This window comes from Oenanthe melanoleuca, chromosome 11, assembly GCF_029582105.1.
Source record: "Oenanthe melanoleuca isolate GR-GAL-2019-014 chromosome 11, OMel1.0, whole genome shotgun sequence".
NCBI lineage: Eukaryota > Metazoa > Chordata > Aves > Passeriformes > Muscicapidae > Oenanthe > Oenanthe melanoleuca.
The window spans coordinates 13,489,906-13,506,831 of record NC_079345.1 but is presented as its reverse complement, the minus strand read 5'-3'; the positions used below and the strand labels follow the sequence as shown (position 1 = coordinate 13,506,831).

The window sequence follows — 16,926 nt, the reverse complement described above, 5'->3', positions numbered from 1 at the left end:
TGCTTTCAATGATGGAGGCAATTTGGCACCAGACTATGTTTTCTTGTGCCTCCTTGACGTCACAAAACCATTTAAAATTCTTTCTCGAGTGGCTGTTGATAGGCAAGCATCTTAACAATGGCCAATGCCTGCACAGGCCTCTGGAGGGAGGGGGATTGTTTTCATGACCAGCTTTAGTTCTGTGATAATGAAAAGGTGCTAGAACATTTCCTTCATTAAACAGGAAAAAATATAAAAGTAAACTGGCTGGCCTTGTGCTGAAGCTTGGAAGAATTCAGCTTTGTAGCATTGATGAAGAACATCCAGCACAGACACAGGGTGCTCTTTCAGTTGGCTGGCACTTGAATTTAAAAATAGAGTACAATGACAATGATCTGAAATACGTATCTAGCACTAGCATGTCTTTGGCAACTGAAACTTCTAAAATTAAATCTTTCTTCCAGGTTATAAAAATGAACCAATTAAAAAAAAAATCATAACGAAGGCACAGCAGAATCCTTCTAACTATTAGCAATGACATTATTAAATCATAAATCTTAAAGGATTTGTTATTGACTTGCTTTTCACTTCTGAATCACAGCATATATACTATACAAATTACAGTCACTAGAGAAGAGAGGTCACTTCACATTGCACAGGCTGCACTGCCACTGTTCTGAATGCTTTAGAAACATTAATGAATGCTCCCTTACAACATCACACAGAAGGGGAGTCAGTTCTGTGCCACAGAGGATGGGCTGTGGCAGTGAGAGAGAGCAGTTTGTCCCATGCCAGATGTGGCACTGTCACACGACTGGTCTGGTTCTCCTGGGTCCCTTTGCACTGCTGAGTGTGGAGCAGGGAGGAGAAACAATGGAACCACAGCAAACCATGGCCTTGGGGATACTCAGCACCCCTCTGCCTCCAGCCTCTCCTCACTGTTTGTAAAGGGCATATGGAAAGAACATGTCACTCTTAAAGTGAATTTCCTGTATGACATAGGACATTCTAGACATTAAAACCCTTCCCACAGAGCAGCTTTAAAGTTACCCTCTCACAACAATGTTGAGTCCTTGCCACTTTTATAAGATGAGAATTTTTATTTACAGTTTAAAAAAGGTGTTATATCTACCAAGGCCATGATATAATTATAGCCAGCCTGGTGCTTCTGTGACATTTAGAGGCCAATAACCAGCTTTACCAAACACAGTCAGAGCTGTGAGGCTTTGACTGTTCAACACCTTCATGGAAGAGTTTGAATACCAAGCAATGACTTTAGAAGAAAACCTGGCACTTTGTGCCATGTCATTCTGACCACAAAGATATTTTAAAGTCACTGGTGTTTTCACAGTGTTCTGGGATAGAATGGTGCAAGTTTTGTGATATCCCATACAACACAGTAAAATATAAAGCTCTGTCTTGAAGGCTGAGCAATAAACACCTTGCAACTCTACTACTGCAATTAAAGAATTTTTAGCCAAATGCCTCCAAGTAATTAATTCTTTCAAGCCCACAAACATGCTTGATGACAAAAGATGAAAACAGCCAACACAATTCACTAAATCAAGAGTACCTGCTGAGTGTTGTTCTGTTAGGAACAAGAAGAAAGTGGGAGAGTGTTGGATTTAAAGTCAGACAACTTGTACTTCACCAAGGAAGCTTAGCCACAGAAAGTCATCCCCAGCTGCACACTCAGAACTCAAGTTGCCACCACCAGAGTGCTATTCCAGGCACAGCACAGCCAGGAAACAAAGCAAGTACAACCAGGGAGCACAATTGGCCTCTGGTTGTGCTTGGGGGCAAACAGGAGTCCTGCAAAACCTTGAATTGCCATCTCAGCTATTTAACAACTGACAGCAAAAAGCATGAATGCTGCCCAGTTGTTATTATCCAGTGTTATTGTTTATGTAACTGCTGAATTAATCCTCCTCATGTACGATGGACTGTGGTACATACTGTGTAAAGCAAAAAGTGGGGCTTCAAAAAAAAAAAAAATCCCATCCCTTTCTCCTCTGGATTCAGCACTGTGTATTCCAGCTACATGGAACAGATTTCACCACCCAACTGCTCACACAGTGCACTGAGAGATGTTTGAGATAATGCTCTAAGAGAATTCTTGCTAAAAATATGCAGCAAATATTCCTTGCCAGTGTAGTCTGAGGAACAGGGAAGATACAGCCACAACTGTCTCCTCAGATACAGCTGTTTGACTTATTACACTACTTACAGCAAACTGTGCATCCATAAACAACTGCAAAGTTACAGATGGGATGAAGGACAGAGAAGGAAGCCTCATTTGCACCAAAGTAAAAATTTTTAAACATCTGTCACAAAGTTAAGGTCAGCTTTTCTTTATTCTTTCCATTTTCTCCTTCACTCTCTCCCTTTTTGCACTGCTGGCAAACACACAAACAGAAGAAATGGCTCTGGCAAGTCTAACAGTTTGTCCTGCCTTCAGGATCATAATATGCTCAAATACTGGCAAAAACCCTTTTATTCCTTTTGCTTTGAATTACAAAAGCAGGCAATTTTTGTTCAGAGCATTGATTCAGTGCCCAGTGTTCAGATCTTCTTGAGCAGCCTGCAGAGAGTATTTATTTCCATTGCCAGTCCTCAGCCTTTCAATAGTTACCAAAAAATAAGGGAAAATCCTAAAACGCCTGACATCACAAGTTGAGACAAGTTGAGACAAGTGCCACAGCCTAACAAACTCACTTTTTCCTTGTGAGGAGCTATTGCTTACAATGACATTTTGCACTTAGATGCCACAACACAGGGTGCTTCATCCTCAGTCCCTGAATTTCACAGTGCTGTGTGAACAACAAATGCCAGGGAATGCTGCAGGACTTGGACAGAGAGCAGAGTTTTGTTCAGTCAGCCCTGTTGGCATTGCCAAAACTGGTGACCCACAAGGCTCCATCATTGTCTGGGTGTAACCTGAACAAAGCTTCTGATGACAATTGCTCTCCTGTGGGTTCTGCTCATTTCTTCCAGGTAACAAAAAATGAGCCCTCAAATCTGGAGTGTGCAGGCAACTGCCTTGACTCCACTGTCTGCTGGACTGAAATGAACTTCTCTGGTCCCTTTAAAACACCTCCAAGGTATCTCAGGAATGCAGAGAAAAGGAACACACATGCTGCAGAAACAGAACTGCAAGTGACCTTGAACCAATGATGCCAAAGAGATTTCTGTTCTCAAGGGAGAGAAGAGTTAATTCCTCTTTGGCTCACACCTCACACACACTCTCCCAGTTGTGAGAGAGAGACGGCAGAAAACAAGAGAAAAATTCAGATTCAACACAAAAAAATCTATCATATGGCAGTTTAGTTACAATTCCTCCTTGCTAGGTCTGACACAAAGGAAGGAAAAAAATCCTCAAAGATGGAGTGAATAGAGAACAAAATATATTAAAAAAAATCTACACCATGTACTGAAGTGACAGCAGAGACTTATAACCCAAACAAGAAATGTCACAGAGGTTAAAACCAGCTGCTCAAACAGATCATCTCATTAGATTGTTGCATTGCTTCCAACAACATTGTAAAACTCGAGATGGCTGACAATAAATAAGAAAATGAAAAAATAGCTTTTTATATGGCCTATAAAAAGCCAAAGCTTAATACAGAACTTAAAGGCTTTGGGAAAAATTTGCAGTGCAACAGAGTTCTAAGGAGATGGAGAACTGAATGTGGCAAAACATCAGGAGATTTACAAAAGGAAAAACCAAAGCAAACAAGCTCAAAGCAGTTTGGCTACATCTGATAAACACTGCTCAGGAAAAAAAAAAGTAATTTTTTTACAAATATCTTTTACATATTTAGAAACCAGCTGTCAGCTTTTTCAAGTTATAATGAAAATCTACTTAATCTGCATCTAATTGCTGCAGCTCATTAACATAAAATTCCTACTTTTCTCCCCAGCAAATGAAAGGATAACTGACCCTTTTTAGGGGAACTAAATTTTTTAAATACTAAACATAGTTTCTCATGAAGAGCACAAAAGGTAAAGTTATGATATCCACAGAGTAATGGTGCAGCAACAGAGCAATTCTAACAAAAGAAGCACAAAGGAGGCATTGGCTCTGATTCAGAGGAACAACTTCCAAAGCAAGACACAGCTGGATAAATCCAGGCTGGATAAATCCATCTGGTCCAATGGCTGGCTTTCCTGCTGTAGGATCACCCTGGGATCCCACACCTACAGCTGCTCTAAAAGGCCAAGAACCCCACATTTCATGGATCACTCTTGCCACTGTTGGTTGAAATCCACCTGCCCAGTAAAAGGTCTGTGGAACACTGTTGGTATCCCCAAGTGACCTGGCAAGAACAGCTCAATGTTGTCTCTGTCACAACACAATTGTGGTGCCAGGCACACTCAGCCTTAACAACCACTATGGAAACCTGGGCTTTCTGTGTGTTTAATGAGAGAAAACTGCTAGCACAGTCAGTTAGGAAATACCCTTGCAAGTCCTGACTTCCTTCCCCACTTCCATTCCATTATTTTTCAGACAAGTGAATCTCAGGATGTCTCCAGGCAGCAGCACAGCTAAGGATAGGTTATGAACCCAGAGTCATGTGCACTATTGTAATGCATCTCAGTCAGGCAGCTGAACAGATCAATTATGACATTTCATTTACATCAAAGTGATGAGATTGCTAGATAACACTGTTTACCATTTGCCCTCAGTCCTTGCACCAGGTTACTCTGCCCCTCAGGAGGCCAGCAGGCACCTGCTGTCTGCCCACATGCACTCCCTTGAGCCCAGAGCTCATTCTCACCACCAAGTCTCTTACTCACAGAAACTACTTTAAGAAGCTTATTACTTGGAATTTTCATCCTTTCAGTTTATTTTCTCTTTATGCATCTATTAAACTATTTAACTAACTTGGAATAGAAGAGTGGTGACTGAGAATGTTTTCCTGGTGTGGTTGTAAGGATTCACCCTCCCATTCCCTCCAACAAAGACCTCATCCCTGGAAACAACAAAAAAGTCATGTTGTTCCTGCTTCCCCTGCATTTCAGTGGTTTTAAATCTAATGCAGACAGTTCCTCACAAAGCCTGCTGATTTTATGGGTCAGCCACAAGCTTCCCTCAGATTCAAGGAGCCTCTTATTCCCAAGATCTCTCAGTGCTGCTGGGAGCTCAGCACAGAGCCCTGGGGTTCACCCTGACACCTGCCAAAAGCTCCTGTGCCAGTGGCAGTGCTCAGGTACAAGTAACTATGTCAGCAGGGATCTGCCGCAACAGAAGAGCAGCCTTGGCTGGGCAGTAATGCCAGCAGGAATAAATCAGTAAAAGCCAATTCTCCTCACTGTAGTGATGAGACAGGATCTCAGGATACATACAGGGAACAGACCTGTTGCATAAGAAAGGGCTATTTCTATTCAGACAGTCAACTTTTCTGGAAAACAAACTTACATAATTCAGAGTTTGCTCCAAAACACATTAAAACCAGCACAATTGTTCCTGCTGACTTGAAATTTGACTGGCTTCAAATCAAATCCCTCAGAAAAGCCTCTACTTTGCCAGCAACGTGCTTTTGTTTGAGAAGATGCAAATCCTTCAACTGCACTGTGCTTTCTGCACTTCTGCTCCCTTCCTACCTCAGAAGATCTTTTTAGCTTCAAGTCTGAAAAGACAACAAAAGTGCACAGTCTGAGCTATACTAACCTATTAATGTGTAACCATCATTTCCAGCTTCACCCTTCTCACCACCATGAGTGACAATTGTTGTAAGAATATTTCATACCATTTCCTTTGCTCCTCCACTTGCATTACCAGGGTTGAAAGGCAAGAGCTGTGTCCTCCAGCCCCCCTCTACCCTTCCTGGATACTGATCAAGATATGAACACCTCTAGCAGAATTCTACATTGCAGGACACCTCAAATCATGCTGGATTGCACTGGAATTAAGTGACACAAGTGTTCACAGGCAGCCTTGCAAGAGCAGCCTCCAAAACCACCCAGCTGGACTCCTGCATCCCCTGGCTACTGGCACACCCTTGGGAACTCCTCCCAGGTGGAGTTTACAGAAGCAGATCCTGCCACCATCAGCCCCTGTGAAAGCTGGAGTCTCAGTCCCTGATTTTTCCCTCACTCCCATTCCCACCTGACAGCTCACAGCTGTGGTACAGCAAACACCAAGCACTGTACTCACTGCTCCTTGCTAATAATGGTCTTTACAGGAATTTAACAGGCAGGGGACTTTTCAAGTAAGAGCTCTTTGACATTGCTATTCCTCACTAAAACCCAAAACACCATGTTAGCAAAATTTTAGATCAAGTAAATACTTATCTGCCCTATAATGAATCTGTTATGTGCTGTATTCACCTGCTGGTTTAGATCTCTGATATTTTGCTTTGACATCATTCACAAACATGGGAATAACCATCAGTTCAGGCTTAGCCTCGACACAAACTGCTTTGAAAAAGATTCAGAATAAAAGAGTTTGTGTACAAAAAGCAGTGGTTTTGCAAACTTCCCAGTAATCAAAGCTCACACAGAAGCCACTTGCTGTTCTTTGGGTGAATGTTTCAATGTCTGGCAAAAAAGCAAAGAAATTGCTGCATCCATCTCAGCTGTGAAAAACATCTCCAGCTAAACCTGTAATAGTTTTTTCAGCTTGGAAGAAGTATACAGGAAAGAAGCAAAAGAATGGGATCTACAGAAAAGCTTCCCTAAAGGAACATTATACCACATGCCAGTGGAATTGCAGAAAGCAACTAACAACAGGAATGAAGTTTTTCAGAGCAAGGCAATTTTTAAAGTTTATCTCCCTAAAGCAGATAGCTTAAGAACAGTTGGGTATGAATTAGAAGCCTTGAATTAAGGTTCCAGTTGTATGATTAAGCACAGTGATCCATTTTTCCATCTGAAGTTAGTATCTCAGTACAAATATCTAGTAAAAACAGAAATCCAGAGCCATTTCCACCCCCAAAACAGAAAGTACCCCCCAGTGCTTCTCTGCAGGGCTTCTATCATGACTCAGGAAGTTTTGCTTCTGAACCACCTTGCTACCTTAAATCAGCAGCCAGCAGACTCCAGAGTATTAGTTTTCCTCAACCACTTCTCTGCACTCATAGGAGTCTCCTGAATTAAAACTAATAAATCATCAATTTTGGAATTCTGCTATTAGATCAGTGACAAATTAATCTCAGCTGCATTGCAGAGACAGCTGTAGTGCAAATGCAGACGCACTGATTATCAGTGCTAGACTACAAAAACAGCCCCAAGGCCTGGCACCACAAAGCCAAAATCACTCAGAGGAAAGCAAGCAAACAACAGTGCTGATAAAAGATCCAGGATATAAATGGTGTGGATTTCATATTAGCTGATACCAGGAGTATTTGTCACTAATGGGTAGTAGGGCAGTGCCAGCCAGAAATCCAGTAACACTACATCAAGATCTTCTCAGTGTAAGAAATTAGGAGAGGAGTCAGCAGGGGCTGGATGCTGGAAAACATTGCTGTAATACTCTGCAGAGAGGTAAGCAAGTTACAGCTGGCAAGAGTCCCTACATGATATCCCTGAAAATGGTGAAATACAAGGGTCTCATGCTCCTGTTCCACCACAGGAGAAAGGGGGGAATTCCAACAAAGTTTGTCCAAACTGAACCAACCCAGTGAAAAGTGGATCCTGCACTGAGCATAAAACAGATGAAAGTGCCCCAGAACAAGCTCAGTGTGCCACAGCAGTGGCTGGCAGCTTTCTCCCTGCCTTCCCAAGACAAGCCATGCTGGCTGTGGTGACAGTGACAGATCCCACACAGTGGGATCACCCACAGCCATTTGGGAACTTGTGCCACTGTTTCCTGGCCCTAAACCTGGTAACTCTGCAGAAAGCAAACCCAGAAACAAGAAGGCCAGTCAGTCATCAAATCTGTAGCAAACTATTTTCTTTTTATAGCAAGACTGATCAAGGAAGATGCACATCAGGCTGTGCTGAACCCTAAAGGGGTGTTGAGAATTAACCAGAACTCTGAAGCTTCCCACACTGAGCTCCTGGGGACTTCAGCTGAAACTGGGAACAGGAACCCACCAAGAAAACATCCAGAACAGAGTTATTAATAGAAAAAGGGCATTTCTTAACTCTGCCCAGCCCCACACAGTATCAGTGAACATGCAGTGACAGTGTTGGAAGGAATCAGGTCTCTGAAGGGAAGCATTCAGGATCTGAAATCAGAAATGTGCCTAAGATAGGTGAGTCAGAAAGCACATGGGCTGCTCAAGCCTGAACAACAAAACAAGAACACAAATGAGAGTGAAAGGTGAGCCACAAATATAGAAGACAACAGCAGGAGGACCTGTTAGCTCCTGCTATCTCAATTCAGCCATGGAGAAGGTGAAAACAAACCTGGTTTGTAATGTCAGAGACTATATATAGTTTACTACTTTAGTTTCTGGGATATGAACTGTCTGAAAGAATACTCAATAGAGTATATTTAGCTGGCAGACCACTATGGTGCAAAATTCAAATTGGAGCACATGACATCTCCCTCTTGAGCTCCCACAAAACCTGGGGAGACAGTGTTAACAACTGAGATGCTCAGAAATTTTCCAATCACATATTTTTATAAAAATCCCGGTCCTTCAGAATGGTTTACCAATTCCATCCATTTTTTTCAGTCTGCCTGCCTCTGTGAGCTTTGCACAGCAGTGTGCACACAGCCTGCCAAGAATCTGGACCCCAGGAGGGTCCTGCAGTGCAGGGACTGTGCAGAGCCTGCATCCCAGAGCTGCTCTGCTGAGGAGAGACAGGAGTGAGTCCCCAGGTAAACAGGAGCCTGAACTGCAGGTGCCAAGCCTGATCTCTATCAGCAGCTCTGCAGTCCAAGCATCAGCTCCACAAAACAGAGACAACTGTTTAAAGAAACTAAAGGTAAATATTATGCAGTGCACGAACACAAAGCTCATGATGTGAGCCAACAGCACCTGAGGAGTTCTAAATAACTCTACACAGGACTCAGAAAAATATCTCTGAGCAGCAAAATCAGCAAGATGTTAGCCCCTCCAGAAAAACCTCAGAGAGTGGCACATACCCCCAGTCACAAACATGAATGGGGAGAGGGGCATCAAGATTAACTTAGGGAATGATTAGGTGGCTTCAAATATCTCATTGCTGTGTCCTAAAAGAAGATAAAAAATAACTCAGGTCCAGCAAGTCAGAAGAAAGACAGCGGCACCACTAAGGTTAAAAGATTTGATGTAGGTGAACATCAAAGCTGTCCAGCTCCAGAAAGGAAAAACCTGAAGGAAGCACAGGTGACTTTATCTTCAGGCACATGTTAGAACAGCCCTGTCACTGCCTCTCCTAATTAAGAGTCCAATTAATTTCAGAGAAAAAAATGCCTCATCTTATTGCTTGAGAACCAACTTCCCCTCCACTGTACCTCTGAGCAATAACAGATTTTCAATCCATCTGTAAAAACATGCAGGGCACTGTTGCAGAGCTGCTGGGGTTATGAGTCCTCCCACAGCAGCCCAGGCAGCTGAGCCAGCTGCTTGTCTGAGCAGCAGCAGATCCCCAGGTGCTGCACCAGGAGCCTCCAGCACACAAACATGCAAACAGATTCCCCCTGCAAACACTGACATCACAGCTGCACACACACCACCAGCTCCTGCTGGGACAGGCTCAAACCTGTAGGCTGACACTGGGAGAAGAGAGCTCTCCCTAGGGTTGATATTAAACTTACACATTAGAGCAGTTCTCACCAGCTTTACTAGGAATTGCACATGGGGTCCAAGACTATTCATCCTTGTCTGTTCTCTGCTGGTCCCATCCTCCAAAAGCATCCTTCCCTTTGCAATGTTCCATGAATTTGAGTACTAGCTTTGTCAACAAAACAAAGAATGATTTTCCAAGAGATAAACATAATGAGTTTGGTAAACTGGCCAGAGTGATGTAATCCAATGCAAGACATCCAAAACAAAGTTGGTTTTGATTGTTTGTGCACTGAGGACAAGGAAAACCAATACACCAAACTAAACCTAAGATCACTTTTACCTGTGGATCTTAATGTGTTTTCAGAAGAGAAGCACCATTATCACTAATTTTACAGAGAAAGAAATTGATGTAATGAATATGAAAGAATTTCTCAGTCACCCAACAGATCAATTACAGAGAAACAAGATATTCTGAATCTCATTATAGTCCTCATTGCAAAACACCAACTCTGACCTGCACAAGCCAAGCCACAGAATGCCAGGGAGACAGATAACTGCAATACTGACTTATTTGCCCCCAAGACATGACTACTGCAAAATACTCTGGCTCATTTGTTTTTAGGGTTCTAGGGCCACCTTCTGCAGTCCTGAAAATATCTTTCATTTGCACTTCTTCAGAAAAAAGCATGAGAAAATTGCATTATTTCAGGCTGTTTATTACCTTTATCAAAAAGCTGAACACGAACAATTTAAACACATCATTATCTCTTCAACAAGAACACAGTTGAGTAGCATATTCAAATTAATAGACCAAAATGTTTTTCTGCTACGTTGCCATAAATAGACAACAAAACATGCATTCACCAGGATATGAAATGTGTCTGGTCAACTGAGCCTTTCTGTTTCTTATGTAATATATGATTAAAAAAAGATCATATTGTACTCTTGGATATTAAATCCACTACATGTTGTTACATTAAAGGAATTTAAGACTTTGGAACAATATCCTACCTATTGAAATTAGTAAAAATTTATTCCTTTCTTCAACTGAGGCAGAATTTGGTTTATTGTTGTTGATTTAGTTCATTTACTCCACTGGCTCTTTAAAAAACAAAGATGATTACAAATACAAGCTCTTCAAGAAACACCATTACAGCCATTATTAAACAAAATGCATGAAGAAATCCTTTCTACAAAATTTTGAAAGAGAACAGTTTCAAAAAGCCCACAACAATCTGATCTATCCTAATTTAAAATGCAACTCTTAAAATTACTATTTTTTAAAATTTCTTGAACATTTTTTATATGTGCATGAAATTCTTTTTAAAGTTGCTTAAGTATACTTTCTGCTATTGGTCTTTTCAGCAGCTCAGAAAGTAGGGAAAAGCAAACAGGCTGCTGAAAATACATACTTTTCCTAGACTTTCTACCATGGTAGCAACTGAAGCTGAATGTCACAGGTAGCTTGAGAACCCAGTGGGTTTTAAGGGTAGCTTACAAAGGCAGAAAAGCAGATTCCCATTCTGTGTGCCAGCAGTGGTGTCTCTCTGTGCTCACAGGGTCTGTGCTCTGTCCATCAGTGCTCCAGCTCTGGAGAATTCTCCTGCTTTGCTCCTCACACCTTTGCACCCTGGGGTTCTGATCTCTCAGCTGCCCAGCACCACCCAGAGCATGCTGCTCAAGGTGATGGCACTGCTCTTCCCACAGGTCAAATGGGCTCATGCAGAACTTGGCTGCTCACTAAATTACCTCAGGGTCAGCCTGCCCAACAGAGTCATTGTCTCAAAATTCACAGACATACAGCCAGCAAAGCAAAAAGCAGCAACAACCAACCTCCACATAATTTGAATGTCAGTCTGCCATCCTATACAACAAATATTCCATCAGAATAAAAGTTTGAATGTGCTGAGGCTCCTATGAAAAGTAAATTTATTTACAGAGGCAGAGCTTGCAGTCATCATTTCAGAAACACCTCCTTGACTCTGGCAGGTGTTTTGCAAGCCAACAGGCTGCACAGCCAGGCCAAGAATGTCAAACACACACAGCACCTTACAAAAGGCACAGAAACCAATTCTGTGCCACACAACAAGTTTCCAGTTTCAAACCAGGCTCACAATAAAGCACCAAGGAGCCCCTTACCGTGAATCTCTTGATGTAATCTGAAACACAAAATCCTCCCATGCTCAAACGTAGGGATCTGTGCAGGGCAGATTCCTGATACAAAGTCCCCATTCTGTTTGTCTTGTCTTGTCTGGTGGCCACCCTGCTAGCCTGCAGCCTTTTACTGAATAAAGCTGCACAGCCTCCCTGGATCTTGCTAGAATTCTGCTTGTGTGATAAACCAGGCATTTCATCTTATCTGACACTACACCAGGCATTTCAACCATTCCACTGCCTTATCAGCAGTACTAAGTTCTATCCATATCCCAGCAGTTCACTTCCTGAATCCCTGATAACAGATACTCCAGGGCACAGAAACAACACAAGATGACAGCCAGACCTCTGGAGTCACTGAGCAGTGCCTTCTTTGCATTTCTTTGCTCCTTCACTGGTTTTAATCCAATTTTACTTTGCTTTAGCTGTAACTTAAGGACAGCACATTGGTTCCAGCCAAGCAGTGACAAGACTGTCCTTTATTCAAGAGCTATTCTATTTTTCAGGGACACTGATATCTGCTGCAGGATATTGACTTCAACACAACACAAATATAATGCATGTGAGAATTTCTTGCAATTTCTTAAGCACAGGAATAGAGAGAACAATGAATGGACTCAAAATGACCATTCAGGAGGGTTCATCCTCCATCAGAATTCCCATGTCTATTATGCCTTAAGCACTGTTTCTACATCTGATGCTAAGCACACAGAGCCATTCCCTTCAGTCTCTAGAACACCTTGCACATGTGTACTTGCCATGAAGTCCATGTAGGCATATTTGTGAATCCCCTAGATCTAGGATCTTTTAATTTATTTCTACCTACACAGTTAAATATACACCCACAGTGCACTCAGATTATGTTCCTCTCAGCTAACGAGTTCCTTTTTGTTTTGTCCTGTGTAAGGTACACTTTTTTTAAATAGAGTTCTTACCTGTAAGTTTGTGTCCATGGAGGACAAATATACAAACAGAACAGACACCAAGATATTGGATGACCTAAGAAGGAAATTAATTCTAGAGAAGTAGAAGCAAATCTGCTTTCAGTTTTAATCTGTGCCTTCCTTTCCCACTCAGCCAGCAGGCTGTAATAGAACTACCTCTGATTACAAGTGATCTAAGATGAATCCATCAGGGATGGGCACACCAAATGCCAGGCTCTCACTATGCTCTGCCTTTGAGCAGCTGGACAAGCAGCTCAGGCTGCAGGAGCAGGGCACATCCTCACTGCTTCAGTCCCAGCAGAAGTGTGTTCTACAGGATGGGTGCACATGCACTCTGCCCTGAAACAACCAGGTGAGGGATGGAGATAAGATACTGTACCTTTATCATCCTGATCTAAGAGATGTCAGGTCCAGACGTGTGGGTACAGAGCTGGCTGCCCCTCTCACAGCAAAAACAAGTGGTGTGCTTCCAGCTGGGTTTGTGCAGCAAAATAACAAATATGCTGTTAAAATATAAAATGAAAGCAAGGTAAGTACAGACAAAAGCAGACACAGGTGGGTGAGGAATTCTTGCAGGGCAAAAGCCAGGGAGGAGATGGCCCTGCTTGCTTCACTGCCTGGCAGGGAATGTTTTTCAGGCTATTTAACAAGGGAACAGGGGCTGCCTGGGGCACAGGATGAGCTGAGCACAGCTCATAGAGGTGAGATATTCTACCAAGACGTTAGCACTATAACACCCTGCAAAAGGGACACAGGCAACCTGAGGCTGCCTCAGGGGCTGGACTTAAACCTGCAGAGATGAGACCAGTCTCAGCTGCCAGACCCCTGTAATGCCTAAGTCAATTTCTATGCCTTGGCTTTTCCACCTGCAAAACAGAGTCAAACCTTTCCTAGCTCACAGAATCCTGTCACAGCTGTAAGATCTGTAATTACCATTCTGCTCTTTTAAAGGGCAAGAGTAAACAATCAATTCTAAATCAAAACTGCCCCAAGGTTTTTAAGGCACATGAGCTTGGTGCCTGCAGTGGCACAGGAACTCTGGTGCCCTCTGAGCTGAAAGCCCTGCCCTGCCAAGCCATTCCACATGGCCAGGACAGGGATGCTGCTGGCCTTGTGGCAGCACCTCCAGCAGCATTCCTGCACTGGGAACACCACCCAGCCACTCTCAGTGGAACAGGAGACCATCCACATGGGCAGCAAGCTCTTGGACACAGCCTTCAGCCTTTTTACTACCACTGATTGTGGGAATTAAAGGCCCCCATTCCAGTACCTAAGAAAAGAACAAATACTAGAGCTGCTCAAGAGGTGCAGGGCTTAACAATGACCTTAGACCCAAGGGAGGGAAAGAAATATTTTTGTATATTTGTGACTTCTTCCAATAGCACAAATAAGCATGCAGTTACTCTAGATTTAGTAAAGAGACACTATTACTTAATGTGGCAGCAGAGGTATGTACAGCATGCAAGCACCCTGCCATGGGGGAAAGCTTGCATGACAAAGAGAATCCTTCAGAAACTTTGGCAAGAACTCTGGAATGAGCAACGCTCAGCCTGCAACCTTCCATTAGCAGATCTAAATACAGAACCATAGTGTAAAACAACACCTTCCTGCAGTATCTGCATTAATTAATACAAAGAATATAATTATATTATGGTGAGTTTCCCTGACTGCTTTTTCTCCATTTAGGTTCTGAAAAATAATTAATCTGGAGCTTCTCTCTCCCTCAATTTAATTTCAATTTAATTTAAGTCTCTCAATGTCAGTTCTGGACAATGTGATTTTGTGAGTATTAAAGGCAACAATTTAATAGCAATTATATAATTTTCAATCCCCAACAAGGAAATAGTCAAAAAAATTTAAATATATTTCTGTGACAATGGGCATTGTCTTTAGTATCTTTACTCTGTATCTTTAGTATCTGGGTAAAGTCTAATGGATTTTACATATAAGAAAATACAGATCTTGGTGCCATGCCTTTGAGCTAGAGGAAAGAAAGTGATCACTTTGAGTATAGGCTTTGCAGGTGTCACAAGAGACCTTTTACTCATAGAATAAATGCAGAACTTTACCAAAAGTCATGCACATAACATCCAAATTAAATCAAGACCAAGGTTAGTACTTCAGCTTTTAGAGGAACTCTTCAAATCTGCAGTACTTACACTGCAGAACTCCTCTCTCAAACTAGAGAAGTTAGCAGCACATCAGTGCATTTGGAGCACAGACCAAGACAAGGGAAGAGGTAAAGAGGTTTATTAGAACTGGCTTCCCCAGCCAGCTGCTGACAGATTTGCCAACTCCTGCCCTAACTACAGAGTAAAATGAAGGGGCTCAGCATTTTGAGGTGGCCTCTCTCAGCTCCCAGCATCAGCCTCTGTGAATTAGGAGAGGTGGGCTGATCCACAAACATCCCATTTTCAGGGAATTTATAATCTAAACAACATTACTTAGATCAAACAGTTCATACAAAGTATCTTCCTTCCTGAAAACAAGGGGAAGCTTCAGTCACCCGGCACATTTCTTTTACACACACTTAAGAGTTGTGAAATCATTTAAGTATTTTAGAACTTTTTGTCACCAATAATCAGGGGCAGGGAGGTGCTGCTCTGATGCCTCACTGACCATGGCCATGCCCTGCACACCAAGTGCAGGTTCCCAAAGTGCCCTGGAACTCACCCTTCCATTACGCTTCCATCCATGCAACGGGCTGGAGCTGAGAGCCAGCATGCAGGAGGGTCCCCAGGGAAATGCACAGCTCCAGCAGAGCCTCCTGACACCAGAAATGCTCAGGTGCCCTTCTGGATCTGATCAGGACAAGCATTCAGGAGCCTGTGAAGACTTGGACTGATGAGGCATTTTCTAAGGGCAGTCAATCCTGGTTGTCTCTGTGCCAGTATCAGCTCATGGCCAGAGCTGCTCCACTCACAATGGATTAGTATTAAAGGACAGGTCTGCAAGCCTCCCCTCCTCATTAATATTCATTTTAGATTTTAAATTCCAGTTACACAAGGACTCATGCCCAAGGCTAGAGCCTCATAAATTATATTCCATTTTTAAACCTGCAGCATTGGCTCTCATTTTTCAGAAGGAAAGCACTAGCAAGACAGTTTCAGGCAAGCTGCTTTTGTTTAAAAGAATACCATCTAAAGCCCTGCTTTAACTTCACTGGCCTACAAAGATTTGCACTACAACGAATCCTGCCTGCAAAGCACAAACACAACAGCCAGCAAATTTTAATTCTGCCATTATTCTGCTTTTGTTCCAGCTGCCAAAGCAAGTGCATATAATGTCTGCAGCTGAATAAACTCATAGAAGGCAGCTTAGCAAGGGAAGACTTGAAAATAGCTACAACCACCATAAAGAAACCAAATTAAGAGATAAAGTGACTCAATATGTACTTTGTCTCCTGGCACATGTGGGTGGGTGATTAAGATGATTTTGCCTGGAGAGCTACCACAATACACAGCAAACCTGGCTTTGATGGTCAGAAGAAAGACCCAGAGGAAAAGAGATTGAAGCCTTCTCTGTAAGGATGGAGGGAAATTTTTGGGTAGCAGTCCCTTCTGTGACACACTGAGCCTGTTACACAGGTGAACCTGACAGCACCTGTATCCTTCTAATCTCCACTGCTGAAGGAATGAACAGCAAAAACAAAAGGAAAACCAAATTTTTCTCATTTCACCTTTACAAAAGGTAAAAGCTGCTGCAGCACAGACTTCACATTCAACAGCCTGCTAGTTTAAAATGGAGAGGTAACTGGAAACAAAAGTATTTGACATCATTCTTCTACTTGCCTTCTGAAAAGCCTTCAGCAGGGAGAGGAGCAGAGCAGGCACGTTTCCCAGCACAGGGTGAGTAGGCTGTCACTTGCATGGGATGAGAGATTTTTATCAAGCTCCTATTCTGCAGATACTTTTTATAAAGAATTAACACATATCCTCTTGCCCACTCTGAGGCAGCCACAGAGGTGGCAATTACAGCCTCTCATTTAATGGTCCATTAACTAGAGAGACATCATTTAAGTGAGTAAGCCCCACAAAATACACATGAAGCAAATTAATATACATGTGGAAATCAGAATTATAGAATCCTCTAGACTGAATTTGAAATTCAAAGGAAAATATTTTAGCTGTATTTTAATTTTGACAGCCTGGACTGATGCCTTTTTTCCCTTATCTTTAAATCACTGT

General features: G+C 42.5%; 1 protein-coding gene across 3 annotated transcripts in view; it reads right to left on the bottom strand.

Annotated features, from left to right (window-relative positions):
- MYLK3 (myosin light chain kinase 3) overlaps positions 1-11,987 on the bottom strand; it is a 31,898-nt gene extending 19,911 nt beyond the window's left edge. The window contains exon 1 of one of the 3 annotated variants that reach the window (XM_056500612.1): positions 11,781-11,987. In XM_056500612.1, the coding sequence (XP_056356587.1) occupies positions 11,781-11,873 (93 nt within the window). In that variant the 5' untranslated portion in view covers positions 11,874-11,987. Of the gene's footprint in view, positions 1-11,139; positions 11,294-11,780 lie in introns of those variants that run through there. The other 2 variants (XM_056500611.1, XM_056500613.1) reach the window with 2 other exon arrangements.
- Between the last annotated feature and the right edge of the window lie 4,939 nt (positions 11,988-16,926).